Raw genomic sequence first — 21,528 nt, 5'->3', positions numbered from 1 at the left:
ACCGACTGTAACATATGTGTAGCCATCTAGCGGTACTAGCTGTTACTTCATATCACCAACTGGTAAAACATGTATCGCTATCTAGCGGTAATAACTATTACTTTATTTTACCGAATTATTCGCATAATAATTCACAGGGAATCTCTACAAAGAAAATATTAATTTATAATTCATTTATCTTTCATTAATCCCACCTATACCAGAATGATAATCTTCATTTTTACACTTATCTCTGTAATATAATGAAAAAGGGTAGAAAAAAGAGAGAGGAATAGAAAAACAAAGAAATAGAAAGAGATAGAGTGAGAGTATGACAGATAGTGGTTAAAAGTGGAGGGGAGAAAGATTTTTCTTAATGAAAACACTTGTTCATGGATAAATATAATTTTATAACTTCCTCTGATAATTGATATGAAAATATACAATAGATGTACTGATTAATTGATTTTATAATTATATAGCTTAGTTCGAAGTCTTCTTTTATAACTCCAATATATATTTGTAAGTTATAATATTAAAAAAAAAAGATTTCTTTGCAAAAACAAAGTAAAAAAAAAATACTAATTGAAAAAATATATATATATCTATATTAATATCGTTTGTTATAATTTATGCATTAATTTAAAAAAATTTATATAAAATATTCTAAAAGTAACATTTGTTATCTGATAAAGTTACTTAACGACCGATCATAGGATTGACATTGGGACTACTTGAGTCCTTCTATGCTTGTATATATTTCTGTTGTGAGACCATCAAGAACATAACCTCTTCAAAGAACGAATCTACAGATTTTCTTCTTTATATCAATGGAGATAATTAAAGATAAAAACTTAACATGGTCAATTCGTGAAAGTTGGTAAATATTATTAAACATGACTGTGGTTAAAAACAATACAACCAAACAATGAGTTAAAGCAAGTATTCAAATTTATTTTTCTTTAAAAAAAAAAAAAAAATGTTTAACCATTTCTATGTATACATATATATACAATATATACAATTTCATATAATTTATTTAATAAATTTATCTTTTTTTTTAGAATAATTATTGAAATAAGTTGATAATAAATTAAGACTGATTGCAATTTTAATTACAAATTTTAAACTATATAATTATATTTGGATATATATATATATATATAAACATATATATATATATATATAATCAATGCAATACAGAGCAGTGTATTAAGAACGTATTTGTTTGAAATCTAGTTTAATAATGATAGGAGGACATGACTTTTCCTTTTAGCATTTTATTGGTAATTATTTTCTTCACATGCACTTATATTTTAATATCTCAAATTACTTTCCTTATTCTCATAATTTATATATATATTATTTCTTTGATCATGCATAATATTGTTTTTTATTTTTAATTTTAGCTCTATATGGATATTGAATGTAAAAATATACATGTTATTGTTTGTTTGTGTTTATATAGCGTATGCATTTTACATAGCTATATAGAACATAGAAAATTCTTATAAAATTAGTGGGAATGGGCAATTGCTTGTGTAAAGACACTCCAGAAGATCTTGAAACGTATAATGAAAATCAGAATCGTACAGAATCTGAAAATACTATATTACCACAAGCAAATGTAAGCATGAGAGTACCTGATGATTCAACATCAACAACTTTCAAGTTTCCAACGTCAACCGCCATTGATATGCTTGTTCTTGAAACTCTTGGTGTTATTGGCTCTCTAGTTGATAAGTAAGTTATTCATTCATTTATTATATTATATTCTTTAATATTAGAACACATTCATTATAAAAGTCCATTTTATTTCAGTGAACAAGAACCTCCACCTGCTATGTCAAAATTACATACAATTGCGGATAAAGAAGATGGTTGGATACAAGTTGTCAGTTCTATGATAAATGTTATTCCAATGCACAATCCATTAGGGCCTTCTGTTATTACTCTATTATTAGATGATGCACCTTTGCCTTCAAAAGTTTGTATAATTATTTTATAACTACCATATATATATAATTATTCGAATATTAAACTTAATATATTTTCTTTGTTTATAGGATTCTGTTTTACGTTTATCACATATGTTTCAATTGTCTCAAAGATTTGGAAAAATACAAACCAGTGCAACACAACAGAGAAATATCTGTGTTGTTTTAGGCTGCATTGCAGAAAAATTAGCTGGTCCTAGTAGTATAGCAATATTATCTGATGCTACGTTAGATTATCTTATTTCAAATCTTGTATGTTACTTTTATTTTATTTCTTATATTTCACATTTTAATATATTATTATAATATTAATTTAGAAAACTTAATGATTTTAGAGAAACGATATTGAACCTTATGTGGTATTATATTCTTTAATTGCTTTAGAAAAATTTGCCCAAACAAGTAAGCATTGTTTTATAATGATTTATTATTTCAATTAATCTTACATTTATTATATATATATATATATATATATATGTTATATTTATTTGTAGGTGAAAATAAAGTAACGATTAAGAAACGCCTTACAGCAGAAAAACAAAATCCACTATTAGAATTGGAAAAATGGGCTACGGAGTGTCACTATGTAAAACGTCAAGTTGGTTTTTGTGCACAGTGGTGTCTGGATAATTTATGTAAATATTATAATAATATTTTAATATATAATTATTTTCTATAAATAACAATTAACATATTTATATGTCATTTTATAGTTTTAATGGAAGGTAGAAAGTATTCTTATGATACCATTGATATGACTGGCATTAATGTTATGTTAAATACAAGAGATGTAAGTGAGTACCTGAAAATATCACCAAATGGTTTGGAGGTAATTATTAATCAATTATTAGGTCGAATTATAAATAACTTCCGTTTTTTATGAGACAAAGAATGACGTTTCTGCGACTGATAAGTGCAAGACACCTTTCATGGAGCTTTTTTTTGCACTCTTTGCAATTGTTGAACGTATCTATTGGATTTTGTTCCAATATTACCTTTAAAAGGTTCATCAAAGTCAGAAATACGTTCATCTTTTAAGATCGTATCTCCAGAACGGAATTTTACAAACCAATTTCTGACTGCCCTATCAGTTATCAGTCCTGCACTGTATACGCTGTATATTTTTTCATTTGCCACTTTAGTACTATTGCCTTGTTTCAATTCTTAAAGCATTACATGTCGAATATGCACTTTTTACTATTCTATTACAGTGGTTAAGAAAAACGATTAAATGTAACATTGACTGTATAAAAAAGTTAACAGAAGACTAACTGAATCCTCATTTATGTAGTGATATTGAAAATCCGTTTGTTTCGGTAACTTATAATAGGTAAATACGAAAAATAGATTCTACATAGCTGCATCGGAAGTTATTTATGACTTGACCTAATATAAATAATAATAATTATTATTATTATTATAGATAATATTAATTATTATTTTTTTTTAATTTTATATTTTAGGCCCGCTGTGATGCATATTCATTTGAAAGTGTAAGATGTACGTATCAAGTAGATTCGGGAATTTGGTATTATGAAACACTTATAATTACTACAGGAGTGATGCAAATTGGTTGGGCAACAAAAGATAGTACTTTCTTAAATCATGTAGGAATTTGATATATTTTCTTTTATAAATATAAATATATAATCCAATTATTAGAATTAATAATGAATTTTTATTATAGGAAGGTTATGGTATAGGAGACGATCAATTTTCATTAGCTTGTGATGGCTGTCGAAGACTGATTTGGTATAATGCTAAAAGTGAGAAATATCATGATAGACCTTGCTGGAAGGCTGGAGATATTTTAGGCTGTTTATTGGATTTAAACAAACAAGAAATAATATTTTCTATAAATGGAGTACCATTGAAACCATGTAATCAAGTTTTCAAGACTGTGAAGTCTGGATTTTTTGCAGCAGCTAGTTTTATGTCATTCCAACAATGTCTTTTTAATTTTGGAAATGTACCTTTTATGTATCCTCCCACTGATAGGGAATATCAAAAATTTAATGATCATGCTACGTTAAATCCAGAAGACAAGGTTGTGCTGCCCAGACATATATATGTAGATCGTTTGAGAAGACTTAGCGTTATGGAAGATTCATGTACTTTATGTTTCGATCAGAAAGCTTCAATAAGGTTACTACCATGTAATCATAGGTAAGTTTAATTTAAATTCATTGAATTTATTCTACATACTTAATGTATTTTCATAAATGATGACTTTATATTACAGAGGTTTTTGTCAAATATGTTCAAAACAATTGGTTGAATGTCCTATGTGTAGAGCTACAATTGATGAAATGGTTTTTGATGGTATATGACACTTACCCAGCAAAGCCATACTTGTTAACAAAATATTTATATTACATTTGTTATATTATTACTTCACACTGAGATGTTATCAAGAAATATTCATGAAAATAGAAGCTTATCAACTTCTATTAACGTACAATATCATCTTTTGTTCCTATTACGAACATTGGTTTTATTCAACATTTCAAATAAATCAACGTACACAATGTACACATATGCGTACGTACGAAACAGATTATGTGAAGTAGAGAAACGTTGCCATGATGGAATAGATAAATATATAAATCAAATGCGATGTGGGGTAATGAAAATAATGGTCTGAACAATTGAATTTAATGAAATCTAAAACACAACATGGAATATACAGTCGTGATATTATATGCAATTCTCTATATGTAGCATAGTATTTTGATAGAAGAGAATTATGGTTTTTAACCATGAGATATTCCCCCCTTCTATAAAAAAAAAAAAAAAAAAAAAAGAGAAAAAAACAAACAAAAACTTTATCATAATTATGAGGCCTTCTCCTGTAACTGTGACTTTTAATACGATTTAATGATAATGCTACATTTTAATTAAGCTATAATACAAGTCAAAATGCAGAATATCACTATCAATAGTAAATGTTACAATTTCTGCACCATCGATTATTATTTATTTATTGTTTATTTTCTTTTTTCTTTACATTGATCCAATTTATTATTGATAAAATGACATTCATTCGATATAATAGATTTAAATTGTATATTATTATTCTTGATCTTCATATTTGTTTTTTTTTTGTGTTTGTTCTTTTTTTTTTTTACAAATGAAAAATTATATATTATTAACTTTTTAATTGAATTTTAGGTGGCTTAGGAAAAGTAACACATGCTAATTATATTATTCTGCTTGATATTTTAGGTAGGTTTTACCTACACACACACACACAAATATTGTTAATTAAATATTTTTTAAATATTTTTAATTAAATGCCTAATTGTAAATGAATAACACATAGATAAATACATATTTTTTTCTACACTAAAGCATTTAAAGAGATGTTAGATGTAATTTAGAAACGAATTGCTAGCAATTTTTTTTTTTAATATTATTATTATTATTATTATTATTATTATTATTATTATTAGTTTTATTATTAAATACGATTATATGAGAGAAGAAATATAAAATATTAAAGTTGTGACTGGTTCACAAAATTTTTGTCTAAAATATGCGTCTACAAAATGTAAAACATATATATCTATATATATATATATATATATATATATATATATATATATTTTAATCTAAAAAAAAATCATGTTAACTTTTTAAATTATCATGTAACTAATTCATTGAAATATTTATAACTATTATTACATATACGAGTTGCTAGCGATTCTCTTATAAAACTATAATTCCAAACACTTATAGTGGATAAGTGACTGGATCACTAAATCCATGTGATAGATATAGGTTCGATGTACAATTTTCCCTTGCATCAAAAAAAAAAAAAAAAAAAAAAGAAAACATTTTGCAATAATTATATATTGTTTCGTGTTTCACTTAAATAGAGAAACGATAAATAACAAATTTTATGATGTAACATGAATCCTTATATAGAAAATTGTAAAATACTGATTATCTTACAATTACTATATATAACTATATATAGCACACACATACATACACATACAAGTAAAGAAAGAGAGAAAGTTAAAGAGAATGAGAGAGTGGAGGATAAGAAGATATAAAGAGATAAAGATATATATTATATTCTTGGCAGGAATATAAAGTCTAATGTTTTATTATATACCTGTTTTGGTAAAAACATTTTTTTTTTTATAAATTCCATTTAGTATTCTATAACAATCATTTTTTCAGAATTTTTTTATTTAAACAAAAAGTTTTTGCATGTTACATAAATATTTATATTATTATTCATATATATATTACTCTTACGTTATCATTTATCGTAAGAGTTGTTTTAGAAGATAGACGATCTCGCAAGTTATCGAAGTTCGTCGATTATCGAGGTATCGTCGTTAATTGCATGAAATGCCGTTAGAGTGCGTTGCAGTTTGTTACAACATGGCGGGTGAGTGAGTGACTGTGGATTCGACGAGGCTGCTCAAAAACACGAGGGGTTTTCTTTTAACTTGTGCCGTTTTGTGGGTTTCAGATATATCCTACATGCAAAAAGAAGATCACGAAGACTCAGACAAGGGTGAGTAAATCGAAATAATAATTGTAAAGGCGATTGATCGTAATGATAAATCAAGCGCAAGGGGTCGTCCGAGTTTGGCACACGGATAGAATATAGCCCCACCACCGGAGACATGCCGATGATATTCGAAGCGTGCATGGTGTGCGCGTGGCGTATCTTAAAGTGGATGATGTAGCGTGGCATGACAGAGTTCTACGTAGGACAAGAAACAAATTCGCGCGCGCAAGTCATCATTTTTCGAGGTTAGGGAACCACCCGAAAAAACGAAAGAAAATAAAAGAAAGGGAAACAAGGAAACTCTTTTCATTTAAAATCATTGATGATCATCTGACCGTTTAGTCCTGTGTGTCACATGTCGTCATTCTTACATGCGTGTGAAAAAAAATAAAAGTAGAATTAGAGAAAGAGAGAGAGAGAGAAAGACAGAGAGAGATAAAAAGAGACATAGAGAACAACTCGTCGCGCGTGAAAGAGCGATTTTGTATGGCGTTTTATCGGTTAGGGGGCGCCACTGGATGCACTCAGCGCTTATGTTTACCTCGACCGCCAAGCCTGAAAAAAAAGGAGGAAACAGAAAAAGGGCACGCGGTCGGCACTTGCATCGCCACTCCATCGTTGCGCGCCTTGTCAGATTCCTTTCTGCCTTCTTTTCGGATGCCTTTATATAAATTCGATTAACGTAAAGACTCGACGTTCCGTACTACACACAATTTTGAACCTTCTTCATCAACGGAATTTTCATTGCACGGCTACAAGACGACGACCTAACCATCTTCCTGCTAATTCGTTTGATCATTCTATTTTGTACGTAATTCAATGTTCTATAGTTGTTATAAAGTTGATGCCACATTAATCCTTACTTTTAATAGATTGTATACAATGGCACGAGTAAGTTATATTTGTTACGTCATCAATGCTTTCGTAGAAAAATGCTTGAAATTATCGTTAATGTTAGTAACGTTTAAACATTCTCATCTATTTCAATATATTTATTATCAACAACTCATATTACTTGATATGTTTCATTGAAATATCAAAGAACAAACAAACTATTTAAGGTTAGGTATATTTGATACATATGATTCATTCGATTTTTATATACCAAATACAATTTAACATTTATGTATAATGTAATTGTTAATTGTATTCGTATGTATAATTAGATTAGTCATTTACAGTAGGAAGTAATATGAGTTTGTTTGAGAAAATGGCGACGTTGCGGGTAATATCAAAGAAAAGAAGGCGCCAATACACGATCTTTCCTATACATATAACCAGGGTGACTGATCTCGGCTCTTAACCTATCGTCTATATTTACTAGTGCCATCTATCGTAGCTTTATTGTACCAGTTTGTTGATTTTTCTTCTATAGAATGAATGATTCAATGACTCTTAAAGCTTACACATTACAAAGAAACGTAATTATCGTCAAGAACATTGCATTTTATTGACTGTTACGATATTACAGATTTTCTCAATCAATTCTTATTTAATCATTTTCTTCTAATCGATTTTTATAATAGTAAATTAGTCCATTTTCGAGTTTGACGTATTACCCTAGGATCGCTGACGTTCTTATCAAACTGTGTGTGGACCCTCTGATAAAATCCCACATTTTACGTGGGTCGGATGAATTCTTTGATATTTTTCTCTTTTTTTTTTTTTTTCTAACTTTCAAAGTATTAATATAAACGTATTCATAGATGAAACTTTATCTAACATTTCAAAAGTCTTTTATCAGAGTTTCATTTCTAATAAACGCGCTTAATAGATAGAAAAAAAAAAAAACGAAATGATCTTAAAATAATTTTATTTTGAATAGTATGCAATACCACAACAACAAATATTATTGACGTCATCGAACTATCTCTCTCTCTCTCTCTCTCTCTCTCTTTCGATTTCTTTTTATCTTCTCGTCAATGTTAAAATAACGAATATAGTAGATTTGGTCTTTCAGAGAATGTTTCAAGGTAAATTAGTTTCGTATTAATGAATTGAGATGAATGGTGTAGAATGTTTTTTTTTTTTTGGGTGAATTCATTCTCTCCTTGATCCTTCCAAGAAATTGACCTCGCAAATTATTGGTTATTCAAGTCCGTTCTAAGTCCGTCTTTCGAATAATTTCAAAGTTCAGTAAAACACGCTATGATTTATTTCTAAGTTGTGCAGGTGACTCCTTTCTGATTCATACTTCCGTTAAAAACGTCAATGAATGATTCGTTTATTCGAAACGAATCATCGTGGATTCCGAGTATAACTCGTCATCTTTTGACGAGAACAAACGATTTATTTAAAATTAGTCTAGACTTTAATAATCCATCGGTAGTCTGCATTCAACCTTTGTGTTCTGAAGATTCATAAAAGATTATGTACTCCGTAAAACGTGGCATTTCGATCAAAGTACGAGAATCGCGTTTGGGACACGCTAAAATTGGCAATTCGATGAAACGAGTTATTAAGAAACGTTTATGGGATTTTTTAAGGATCTACCACAACATCAATGACTTGGGACAACGAGAATGCATATGGGAATCCTGGTAATCAGGTGCGATTATGTAAATTATTCAGGGATTGGCTACAGTTAGGACCGGGGGTCAGTTTTTCGAGTATTTCAGATTTGCGTTGTGAAACTGTAGAATTCGTAGGATGTAACATTTTGATCGAACGATTATCATAAAAAATGTCTGACATTCTTTTGATCCGTAAAGACCCTTGAGAACATTTTTCGAAAGCAGAAGTACGAGGTAATCTCTTCTTTTTATTTCTTACCCCTCGCACAACAACGTCGAGTTTTAACATCGAGAGAGAACTAGAGTTACAGCGTGGACGAGTTAGAAGAAGAAGAAGAAGAAGAAGTAGTAGTAGTAGAAATGGAAAGAGAGAGAGAGAGAGAGAGAGAGAGAGAGAAAAAGGAACGAGTGCTCGAAGAACGAGTATAGGTGGATATATAGAGAAACTTTAATTTCTTGGCATTGTGACGAGTTCCTTGCCCTTTCGGGCTTTTCAATTCGGTGGTCTGTTTTTGATAGGAGGCCACGTCGTCTAGACACACCGGGGGTTGCCCTGCCTTTTATAATCGCAACGAAATGCACCCCTTGGTGCTCGACGCAAAAATACCGGTTTTTTTTTTTACTCGCTCCTTGCCCCGTTTTTAAGCTTCGATTCCCTTACCCCGCAACCCTGTTTTTAAACCACCGTTTCACCCTTTCTTTTCGTCCTTCTAAGCATTGGCTTGCTTGCCTACCAACCAACCAACCAACCAGTTGGGGCCCATCGTGTTACATTAAACTAATTTATATAATTCACATTTATCTTAATTCTCTCATTTTCCCAAAATCGTAACAGGTAAATATGACGCGTTTCTTAAACGAATTTAACGTTCCCTGAAGTACCATTTAGGTTGCATTCGTGACCGAGTGACCCGCATACGGTATTGTAAATATGATATCGATCTTTTCTGCTATTTCTTACTAACGACCAATTCGGGCTTCGAGTTTACGCGTCAAGGATACAATATAGGACCCAGAGATAAGAAGAAAACAAAATAAAGTTCATTTTCGCACCTTTTTAAGTAAGCACACACGAATGGTGTCCTCTCGTCGTGTAAAAGTTATCGCGCTTAATTTTGCGGCGCATAATCGATGGCCCACGCTCAGAAGATGAGGAGGGTGAGGAGGAGGAGGAGGGTGGTGGTGGTGAAGAACCATCAAGAGGGGTTCATCGTCGGCGATCGTTGCCACGAGGCTTAGCTTTTCTGTCTCCCTTTCTCTCCCTTTTGGAGGCTCCTTGGAACGGTGTCGTGCAGTGGCGCCGCCTATCGTCAAAACGGACGCTCAAATGGCCGCCCGATTATTACATGACATTCCTCGAATACCATCCAGCCCTCCCTTTTCGTCTTTCCCCTCGACCGACCGACGTCTCCCTTCCCTCCCTCCTCTTCCTCCTTCACCTCCTCCACCTCCTCCTCATTCGTTCTCGCTCTTCTAGTTACGGAGAACGAACGAGCAGACCTCCTAAGAGGCAAAAGGCTGCGCAAAAGGCTGCGCGGTCCAAAGTAGGCCTGCGATACGAATGATAAACGCCTCCTCCTTCTCCTCTTCCTCCTCCTCCTCCTCCTCCTCCTTCACTTGCTTCTCTCTCTTCTTCTATCTTCCTTTTTCTACCCATCTCCTATTCCACTTCCTTACATCTCTGCCGAAGAGACCAGAATCAGCCGCGCCCTACGCGCGATACTCTCTCACAATATTTCGGCTCTTCTTTCTCTCCCCCTTACCCCCTCCCCATCTCTCTCTCTCTTCTTCATTCCTAACGATTCGAGAAAGACCAATGAATTTCTCACATCTTCATTCGTTCTTTCATTATCATTCGTTTTTATCATTTTGTTTATTTCTTTTTATTTGATCTCTCCAGTTTGTAACAGCAGTTGACAAATCAACATTTCCACTAATTTTTCTTCAATTATTTCTATATATATGTGTGTGTGTTTCTTCGTCCTTTTTGGTTGGAACAAATTTCCACGCATAGTCAGCGCCGACGACGACGACGTAGACGACGACGACGACGACGACGACGACGACGACGGCGACGACGACGACGACGAGGTAGACGATCGATTCGCGACCGCCTTCCATTGTCGGTGACTCTCTCTTTCTCACTCTGTATAAGGGCTTTCGAGCGACTCCCTTGAGGAGGAGGAAAGAGGAAGAGGCGGAGTAGGCGTGGAAGAGGACGGCTGACACCCTGTTGCAGAAAGAGAGAGACCAAGAGAATGGTTGTAGTAGAGATAGTACGATTCCTCGTAAGCCACGAACGAACCCATTCATAAAGACGAGGCCGTGACTAACGAGCAAGGAGCAACGAGCGCGAACTATGCCCCCCCTCCTCCACCCCACCTCCCCCTTCCTCCTCATCCTCCTCCTCCTCCTCCTCCTCCTCCTCCACCACCTTTAATTCTCTCTCTATCTCTCTTTCTCTTCAAGTCGCTTTTTCCTTCGTTCTTTCATTTCTTTCTTTTCCCATCTTTCTCTTTTTCTCGCTCGTTACCCAACTCTTTTTCCAGTACCCACCACAACCATCACCAACACACAATGACGAGTCAAACGGCACTCTCTTTTTTTCTATTTTCTTTCTTCTTTTATTCATCGATCGCGACTAATTACAGGAGCGTCGTCTAGTTGTTCCAGAGACAAATATTCTTCAAGCAATGACCACCAACATCGAGTTGTCGGCCTTTGACGTCAGAAATCTCGTATAATCTTTCGTATCGGGAACGTGGGAAAAGGATTATATTGAACCATCGTTCAAAGACCATTTATTGAATACTACTCGTCTCTTCTTATTTTCAAAAATGTTAATTCCATCATTAATTAATGCTACAAACTCTTGTTCTGATAACTTAAAATACGAAACGAATATTAGGTTTACCGATTAGTTCAATTTTTCGTCAATAGGGGTAAGGCCCCATTTCTTAAAATGAAATATACAAATTACCACCATGTTGCCAAGAGTTCAAAAGTAATTCAATTAATTCATTGTTCAAATAATTTATTTTCAAAATGGACACAATTTTTCGGTAAACCCAATATTTTAGGTTTTATACAAACTTTCGTTTGTATAAAATTTTAGGGGGGTTCGTTCAAATTTTGATTTTATTCGTGCTAATATTCATCATAGGTTCATTAATTAATACTACAAACTCTTGTTCTGATAACTTAAAATACGAAACGAATATTAAGTTTACCGGTTACTTCAATTTTTCGTCACTAGGGGTAAGGCCCCATTTCTTAAAATAGAATATACAAATGACCACCATTTTAGCAAGAGTTCAGAAGTAATTCAATTAATTCATTGTTCAAATAATTTATTTTATTTTATTTTCAAAATGGACACAATTTTTCGGTAAATCCAATATTTTAGGTTTTATACAAACTTTCATAGGGGGGTTCGTTCAAGTTTTGATTTTAAGTTTGAACACGTCGTCACACTTGATATTTTTCGTGCCAATATTCATCATAGATTCGTATTGTTCGTTCGTAATATAATTTGCTTGTACCTACTCTGTAAAAAAAAAAAAAAATAAAACTTCCACTCTCTCACTTTACCTGGGATCCCATGGACATTCCCTTAACCCAATCGATTCTAATCGTCCAGCTGACTCTTTCCGGTATTTTATCGCGACAGGAAAAGTTTTGATCTTGTTACAAGGTTGTCAGAGGATCAATGGATATCCCGGAAATGGAAACGCACCCCTTTCTCATCCTCGTTTGCATCGACCACCTCAGTCGACACGTTCTTCCGAAAACCCAGCAACCCTTCGTACGGTTGCTTTGAATGAAGGTAGGGTGAGAGGAAAAAAGGGAGGAAATGATGAGAGAAAGGAAAAAAAAAACAATCTAGCTAATTTTGGAGCTTGGGTATAAGGGCAGTGGGACAAGCAACGTTAAAACTAACGCCCCAGCTTCGGAGTCGATTCAACGACCCTTCAAAGGACCCAGAGATCAAAGAATGTGCCCTGCCACCACTGCCTTTTATTCGAATAAAAACGCACGGGTCTCAAAAAATCTCGAAGAAACGTCGACGCTTCTGTTTAGTCCTCTTTTTACCTTCCTCCCTGTATGACCTTGACTGTTGAAAAGGAGAGCAAAAGAAAAAAAAAGGATAATTAGGGAGAGACGATTAAAGAGTGAAATGTGAGTTGATTTTTTTTTTCATGAAGAAAGAAAAGATCATCGGACTACTTTTCTTCACCGGAAGTACTTGTAATGGTTTCGTTAGAACGGAAAAATGTTATTTTTCAAAGATAAAGGGATAGATCTATAGATAAGGTTTGGTTCAGTCCAAGTACGGGGCTATTAGCTGGTGGAATAAATTTACGAAAAGAGTAATCCTCGTAGACGTCGAAAAAGTGTAACAAACGATCTCAGAGGGCAAACGTTGGCCGTTTAAACAACTACACGTTTTCCCTTTTTCCTTCTTATTTTTCACCGATTTCTTTTTGCACATTTACACGGTTCCCTGCACACTTCTTAAGAACGACGGATTCGAATTTCACAAGTAACATGGACAGTTAGTTCAAAAACCTAGCAATGATAACAAAATAAAAAGACACCTAGGATTTGTTCGTAGTACTCAAAAATGTAAGAAGAAACGGTTCGAATAAACATTAATCGATGATAAGAAATGGATGAGGGTTGGTTAAATCAACAAACAACAAGAATAGGGGCTAACGTCATTAATCATATCGACGATCATACTCGTGAATGCAACCCAGAAAAGTGGCGTCGTGTGTTAGACATCAGCAACAGAAGTAGAAGCAGTCACAGCTGCTACATTATCAGGTGACTTTCGATAGGAAGATGAGATAACGAGGAAAGTATGCCGTAACACGTTCATTTTTATTACTTTACTTTTGTATTTATCCAATTTCTATGTTCTCTAATGATGACGATGACGATGATCCAACCGATTATATGGAAAGTGAGCTTCTCAATGGACGATCCTAACATTCTTACCCTCTTTTTTTTCTTTTTTTTTTAAGCACGTGTCTCACCGATGTTACTCTCTCACGACTATTTATGCGTGTATTAAGTTTAGTGATGATAGTATTAATAGTAGTAGTAGTAGTAGTAGTAGTAGTAGTAGTAGTAGTAATATCGTTGGGTAGTGGAACGCCGTGTGTAAATAAAATTCCAGATGATGCGGCGTTCCATCGTCGTCTTCGTTGTTGTCTCCCCTCACCATCACCACCACCACCACCACCATCGTCGTCGTCGTCGTCGTCGTCGTCGTCTTCTTCTTCGTCGAGGAAAAGCACGCTCGAGGTGCATGAACTTTGCTCGTAATACGTGAGCTACGAAACTACTACTTTTTAATGACACTCTTCTCATACCACAAGTTCCTTTTTATCGATTTTTCAAACCATCATTGGTAGTATTCCATTTGTTTTACTGATTTTGTTCATTAAATAACCTGTGTGGGTTATTTATCCCATTGATATGAAACATCTTTAAAGATTCGAATTGCATTCCACATGGAAATCAAATAACATGTGTGTGTGTATTCCCTAAGTAACAATTTATCTTATTGGTAGGACAACATATAAAGAAAACAATAATTTTGTTTATTAAATAACAAAATGTGTAATTTATCCAACAATATTTTCAAAGATTCGAATTGCATTCTTTCTATTGGGTTGGCAAGAAAGTAATTTTGGTTTTCTAGTGTGAAATAAAACTCAATCGTTTCTAAACTAACATTTTCAACTACCAAATCTCAAAAGAACAAAATTCAAACATTAACAAAAAAAAAATAACGAAACAAACATAACTTTATTTATTCGGTGCAAGCCGATATTACTTTCTTGCCAACCTAATACATGGAAATCAAATAACATGTGTGTGTATTCCCTAAGTAACAATTTATCCCATTAGTAGAACAAAATATACAGAAAACAATAATTTTCTTCATTAAATAACATGATTGTAATTTATCCAACATTTTCAAAGATTCGAATTGCATTCCATATCGAAAACAAATCAAATAACATGTGTGTGTGTGTATTTCTAAACTAACAATTTATCCTATTGGTAGGACAACAATAATTTCAAAGATTCAAATAGCATTCTACACATGAAGTTTTTTTTTCATTGTATGAATAAGACAACTATTTTGTGTCTTTCTCTTTCTCATTATTCGACGTTTAAGTGAAACGAGGTCGAAGCTCGATGTGGCACGAAGAATTTGGTCCCCGGAATCCGGCGGTTCTCGCGCAATTGTTGCGACAATTTAGCGCCGTTGTCTCCATCTCTTCCTTCGTTATCTCGCCAACAAGTTAATCTTTATAAATAGCCTGAGCTACGGTTATATTTAATCCTAACTCTCCTCTCTCGCGGTGTCTCGTGGTTTCTTCACGTTGCTCTTTCTTCTCACTCTTATTTCTTTTTCTACTTCATCTTCTTATCGTGTCTCTCTAACAAAGATCTCAGACATCATCATCATCATCATCATCATCATCATCAAGATTCTCATTCTCCATGTATTCTCTGGAAATTTTCATTGGTTCTAATTTTTTAATTGATACGTCTACAAATAGTTTTTTTATCGATTGTGTCGAGGTTTCTTTACAATCGATAGTCTCTAAACTGTGATCTTTGACTATAAATATCGAATATTTTATAAAATACGAATATTTGTGTGTTCAATTTAACACATGGCATGCGGGTATACTTTGCTTTCAACTTACGCGTGTAGCGGCCGTTTTTTTCGTGAATCTCGCGGGAGTTTGGTCATAAATTTATTCTATCATATTTTTTGCATTTTTGTCGAATTATATACTATATATGCATTCAAAAATGCACAATTCATTATGTATATGTATAGTTAAGTGATTTGTTCAATTCACTGTGTTGTAATTCTACGTTATTCGTTATACATTACAAATCTATTAAATACGTATTTTGACGTGACCCGCGGTCCAGTGACAGATTACGAAAAACGTAAAAATACGTTACCCGCACATGCAAAGTGTTAAATAATAGAAACGATTCGTAAAGAATATCTTTTTGATTTTCACCCTCCAATCAACAACCCCTCTCTTGTTTCTCTTAGGGTTGTGCTGTTTTTATCTCGCAAGGTTTTTTTTTCTTTCTCACTCTTTCTTTTACTTTCTGTTTGTCGGCCTTTTTCTCGTGGTCCTTCAGTTAACCTAAATTCAGACACGACCGGTAATCGATCGTTCTCGTGCCTTCGGTTCTTTTCTTGCCCAGTACGAAAGACGAAGAACAACCCACATCGATCCGTCTCGTCCCCAATTTTTGCTTTAACTTGGTGCGAAATATTATTGTATAATTTTGAAAATATTTTCTTTATTTTATTTGAAAGAGAAGATTATGTATTGGATTATCCTGAAAAAAAAAAATCGTACCGATTTTGACGGAAGATGGAAAATGCAATCCCCATTTAAGTTTTGTTTTTGTTATAGATGTTATTATATTGTTTTTATAATTATATGTATATTTATATAATCATTAATATATAATTATAAATAAAAAAATAAATAAATAATATATATATATAATTATAAAAATAATATAATAATGTATAATAATAAATAATAAATCTAATAATAAATATAATAATATAATAAATTTAAAATTTCGTGCTTCCAGAACTTTTCAGGTTTTTTAGCAAAAGTATTATTATATTTTTATTATTTATTATTATATATTATTATATTATTTTTTTAATTATTAATATATATTTATATAATTATAAAAATAATATAATAATATATAATAATAAATAATAAAAATATTATAATAATAAATATAATATTAAATATAATAATATAATAAATTTAAAATTTCGTGCTTCCATAACTTTTCAGGTTTTTTAGCAAAAGTATTATTTTACATTGTTTTTATAATTATAAAAATAATATAATAATATATAATAATAAATAATAAATATAATAATATATAATAACTTTAAAATTTCGTGCATCCAGAACTTTTCAGGTTTTTTAGCAAAAGAATTTTTCAGGTTTTTTTTTAGCAAAAGAATTTTTCAGGTTTTTTTTTAGCAAAAGAACTTGAATGCCATCTATCGAAAATCGGCACGAACTTTACGAACAACCAAGTAATATCGACAATACGAGTAAACTCAATCGAAAGCAGTCATAATTCTCATGTTCTCAAACAACAACGTTTAATAAGAGGTCCAAGTGAAAGAAAAGTTCATTCGAGTTAATCTTAGGGCTCACTCGGACTGACAATAAAAACGTCTTGCCCTTACATTCCTTAGCAGTGTGTCGTATTCTATTTTAAACCTGAAGCTTAATAAACCTACGTCTCTTAATTAGACCATTCTCGATTCTCTCTCGCAACTTGACCATTCTTTCTGTCTGTATCTTTCATAAGATTCATAAGATAACCAACATACAAAATACGAAAAGTTTATTCATAACCTGTTATATGTTTAACCCTTTCCTTTCACCATTTCCTCAATAAACGTAAGAATTCGAAGATCAACATAACTGCAATGCAACATTTCGATTTTTGTTTATTTCTCTCTCTCTCTCTCTCTCTCGATGTACTTTGAACCAATGTTCACGTTCTATTCAAGTAAAAAGTGTCGTTTTGTCTCTCAGTTCAGAACTTTTTCCCCATTGGTTCTTTTCTTCGGATATCCACACAATATAAATTGCTACGGAAAATCCTGTAGAAGGAAAGGAATGTAAAGAATTTTTGTCTATCGAATGGATGGAAGAGATGAGAAGAAGAAAAGCACCATCACCTTTCTTCAATGTGCAAAGGAATAAAAGATCTATGGGTGTTGTTTTCACATATTACTGTCTTATGAAATCCAATTTTGATCTCAAAGCTCTTGTGTATCGCGTGTGACTAATGAAACATCGATTAGTTTTCCACCTAATCTAATCTTTATCAAAGTTAAGCGAGAAATCTAACAGAATTTCGTGAAAAAGTGATAAGAATCGGTAACACAACACTCAAATTCGTAGAAATTCAATCGTTCAATCGTGTTTTGCGAGTAACCACCGATTCCGTAAGTTTCTCACAAATAAAGGATTTAATATTTTAATGCCATATTTCCTTCCTTCCTTCCTTTCTTCCTTTATTTCCTTTTACACATATTATTACTTGGCCCGCATAATAGCTCGAGCACACGTTTGTATTTCATTATAGGATTAAGGAATTACGCTGGCCAGACGTGAACGAATCACATTTATGCGCCCCGATGTTTTAAGACTCAAGCTCCTGAAAATAATTATACGTGAAATTTATTCTCAAATTCAATGAATTTCGTTGATACAAATACAAACAAAAAATTCTTGGGAAATTCCTGTCAGGCCACAGGCGGGGCTGAACTTTGTATTGAAAGAAAAATAGTTGAGGTGTCAGTCACAGATGCCTGACACGGCTTAAACGTATAAAGTCAAGTGTCAGTCACCGATGGCTGACATGGCGCTCAATTTGATGTTAATAGAAAAAAAAAACACGAATTTCAAATGAATTTATTTATCATTAATTTTTAACTAATTATGCAAAAGAGTGAACACACACATATATATATATATATATATATATATATATATATATATAATAGATACGTAAAATGATAGTAATCTAATTGCATGGAAAGTGCATATATCCCCCACCCTAAAGTTTGTACATTTAGTCGTCTCTCTTTTTCTTTTCACCATCCTTTTCTCCCTTCTCGTAGACCACGTGAGCTTACGTGCACGTTACTCCCGCGCTGAGTACGCTCGTTACGCTATGATACAATCAATGAATGACGGAATACGTGGCGTGACGTGGCGTGGCGCCCCACGTTGACCATGATGACTTATCTTATACACTTTTTCTTTTTTTTCTTCTTTTTTTTCCCCTTTCAACACTCATTTCTTTTACGTTACGCTCTAATCTACATTTTTCTTACTATCATTCTTCTCTCTTTATAAATAATAAAAATATTCCTATGAATGTTGTGTTCAATGTTTAAAACACGAATTCGATACTTTGTGCGCCACGTGAATTTTTAGAGAAATTCTCGTCAGGCCACAGGCCTTTCTTTGTATTGAAAATAGTTAAACGCGTCAGTCACAAATGCCTGACACGGCTTAAACGTAAAGTCTAGCGTCAGTCATCGATGACTGACGTGACGTTCAACTTGTTAAAGTGTTCAAAAATATTTACCAACGTCATCTCGTTGCACGATATCGATGATAAATATGTGCACATTGATAAAATTGTTTTTTTTCTACTTCTTCAATGAGTACTTATACGTCATAGATAGAAGTCTTGATAAAATCTTGTGTCGAGTTTTTTTGTTTCATATATAACATTTATTATATCCATACAAATAATACATTTGTGAATTTGTCTATCATTCGGGGATTCATTTATGACCTAGAAAAGAACAAAATGTTCCTACACGTGTGTATTCATTCTCGAAATATTTCTTTCTTTTTTTTTTTTTAAGAGAGAGAAAGGTCTGATTTTAGTCGCGAGTGATCACACACGTTAGTGTCACTAACGCGAATGTACTTTTATGTTGAATCTTCGACCGAGTCTCGTTTCGTTTCAAAGACCAGAATGAAAAGCTTGGAGAAAGCTGGATACTAGAAAAAAAAAGAAAGAGAGAGAGAGAGAAAGAGAGAGAAAGAGAGAACCTACTTTTCTTTTATCCTAACTTTCCCCTTTTGACGTTTTCCTCTACAACCCCTTTCACTCCCACCCTCAATTTTTTTTTCCTTTCATACAGCGCACATTAGCAGTAGCGTACGTTCATGAAGGTAGACCTCACACGCTACAATGCAATCAATGAATGACGGCGTAGTGGCGTAGCGTGCACGGTGACCGTGATGATTTTTCTTATCTATCGGTCTCTCTCACTTTTTTTTTTCAACACACACATACATACATACATACATACACACATAGATACATATTCATTAGTTTCTCACTACTACCTTTTTTTCCTCGTACTTCATACGTATTTTTTCGTCATATTTGAGTGAGTATATGTATCTATGTGTATGTACATGTGAAACTCTTCATCCGGTTCACATTACGAACAACGTGTATGTACGTCGCTAGAGTAGAAGGAGCAAGTATATAACGTTTTACGAATTCTTCGCAAGCGTGCTACTTCTCAACGAGGTCTTAATGAAATTTTCGAGCTAGACAGCTACCAGCTATATATATATATATATATATACTGCCAGGACGTGTATATGCGTACATGATGAGAACGAAGTATGAAAAAGTGTTAACACAAAAGTGTTGAGCGCCACGTCAGCCATCGGTGACTGACACTAGACTTTCATTTTTAGACCATGTCAGTCACAAATGACTGACATTAAACTTTCAGTTTAGGCCATGTCAGTCATAAATGACTGACACGTTCAACTATTTTATCAATACAAAGTAAACCTGTGGCCTGACTGGAATTTCCCTAAGATTTCACGTGGCGCTCAACGAAGGGATAAGAAGATAAAAACCAATTTGATTTATGAATTATTCTCACCACGTGATTTTTATTATCAACAATTTGTTACATAAACATATATACATATACATATATATGTATTTGAATGTAATATTATGTAGTAATAAAAATGAAAAAGAGAAAGATAAACAACATTCTCTTGCATTAAATTTGGATAACGAGTAACTTCACTCGAGGTACTATAACCCCTGTATAAAAGTATATTAGGCAAGAGAGAGAGAGAGAGAGTGAGAGAGAGAGAGATAGAAAGAGAGAGAGAGGAGAGAGTGGGTGGGAAGGATAATCGAAAGTTAGGAGGAGTTTGGACGTCGCGGTTGGACGTCGTCGTCCTCTCGCGGCGTCGTCGACTGCTGTGACTATCGATCGGTGTCGGTGCGGGCGTCGGCGTCGGCGTCGGCATCGGCGTCGGCATCCTAGTGGTAGTAGTAGTGGTGGTGGTTTCGATGCCCGCTCGGTGGTGCCCCCCGCCGGCTAAAGCCGACGCCAACGCCAACTTCGACGCCGACGCCGAGCGCGCGCGCTTCTACCAAAGAGAGAGAAAGAGAAAGAGAGAGAGAGAAAGAGAGAGAGATAGAGAAAAAGAACATAGAAGGGTGCAGCAGCGTTTCAGACCAATCGGTGCTTACGATGTGAAGGAGCCGGTAAAAGACAACGACGACTACGACGAAGACGACGACGACGACGACAACGAAGACGAAGACGACACCCGGTGTGTTGTACACCCGACGAATACGTCAGAGAACATTGCCACGTTAAAACGGATTTTATCGTTCGCGATTACTCGTCATCGTAGTTGAGAGGAGACACCTCTCTAAAGCTCTACCCCCCAACCCCACCCCCATCACTCCTACCTCTTCTCCCTCCCTCCCGCCCTCCCTCTTGTTCCTTTTTCGATCGGTCGACCGGACAATCGAGGAGAGTCAGTGCTCGACGACCTCGCGAAACGTTTCACTCACGGATACGGGCGTTTCTCTTCCTCATATTTCCCCATAT

The 21,528-nt window shown here is 33.7% G+C and overlaps 2 protein-coding genes across 5 annotated transcripts in view; both read left to right on the top strand.

The window, feature by feature from the left end:
- Positions 1-180: 180 nt before the first annotated feature.
- LOC107071088 (RING finger and SPRY domain-containing protein 1) lies at positions 181-5,810 on the top strand. 3 transcript variants are annotated; one of them, XM_015329789.2, is made up of 11 exons: positions 181-917; positions 1,044-1,265; positions 1,448-1,722; positions 1,801-1,966; positions 2,046-2,228; positions 2,312-2,378; positions 2,471-2,611; positions 2,690-2,805; positions 3,440-3,583; positions 3,664-4,142; positions 4,219-5,810. In XM_015329789.2, exons 3-11 carry the CDS (start codon positions 1,505-1,507, stop codon positions 4,304-4,306), a joined length of 1,602 nt encoding a protein of 533 aa, XP_015185275.1. In that variant the 5' UTR covers positions 181-917; positions 1,044-1,265; positions 1,448-1,504; the 3' UTR covers positions 4,307-5,810. The 3 variants fall into 3 exon arrangements, with proteins under 3 accessions (XP_015185275.1, XP_089030555.1, XP_015185273.1); XM_015329787.2 differs by having other exon boundaries at positions 182-917; positions 1,389-1,722; XM_089174429.1 differs by lacking the exon at positions 1,044-1,265.
- Positions 5,811-6,323: 513 nt separating this feature from the next.
- The window catches only part of LOC107071072 (serine/threonine-protein phosphatase 4 regulatory subunit 1), a 107,154-nt gene continuing 91,949 nt past the window's right edge, over positions 6,324-21,528 (top strand). Inside the window, exons 1-2 of one of the 2 annotated variants that reach the window (XM_015329757.2) lie at positions 6,324-6,378; positions 6,463-6,507. In XM_015329757.2, the coding sequence (XP_015185243.2) occupies positions 6,339-6,378; positions 6,463-6,507 (85 nt within the window). In that variant the 5' untranslated portion in view covers positions 6,324-6,338. Of the gene's footprint in view, positions 6,379-6,462; positions 6,508-7,081; positions 7,312-21,528 lie in introns of those variants that run through there. The other variant, XM_089174427.1, reaches the window with a different exon arrangement.

The sequence above is a fragment of the Polistes dominula genome, unplaced genomic scaffold (assembly GCF_049000335.1).
Source record: "Polistes dominula isolate Pdom_NZ unplaced genomic scaffold, Pdom_raw_medaka contig_83, whole genome shotgun sequence".
Classification (NCBI taxonomy): Eukaryota; Metazoa; Arthropoda; class Insecta; order Hymenoptera; family Vespidae; genus Polistes; species Polistes dominula.
This window is presented reverse-complemented; position numbering and strand designations above follow the sequence as displayed.

What these genes read in the sequence shown, in the direction of transcription:
- LOC107071088 (XM_089174429.1), top strand. Translation starts at nt 1,505, where the DNA reads ATGGGCAATTGCTTGTGTAAAGACACTCCAGAAGATCTTGAAACGTAT. An exon ending in ATTGGCTCTCTAGTTGATAA is followed by an intron (nt 1,723 to 1,800) that starts GTAAGTTATTCA and finishes ATTTTATTTCAG; the next exon opens with TGAACAAGAACCTCCACCTG. An exon ending in TATCACCAAATGGTTTGGAG is followed by an intron (nt 2,806 to 3,439) that starts GTAATTATTAAT and finishes TTTATATTTTAG; the next exon opens with GCCCGCTGTGATGCATATTC.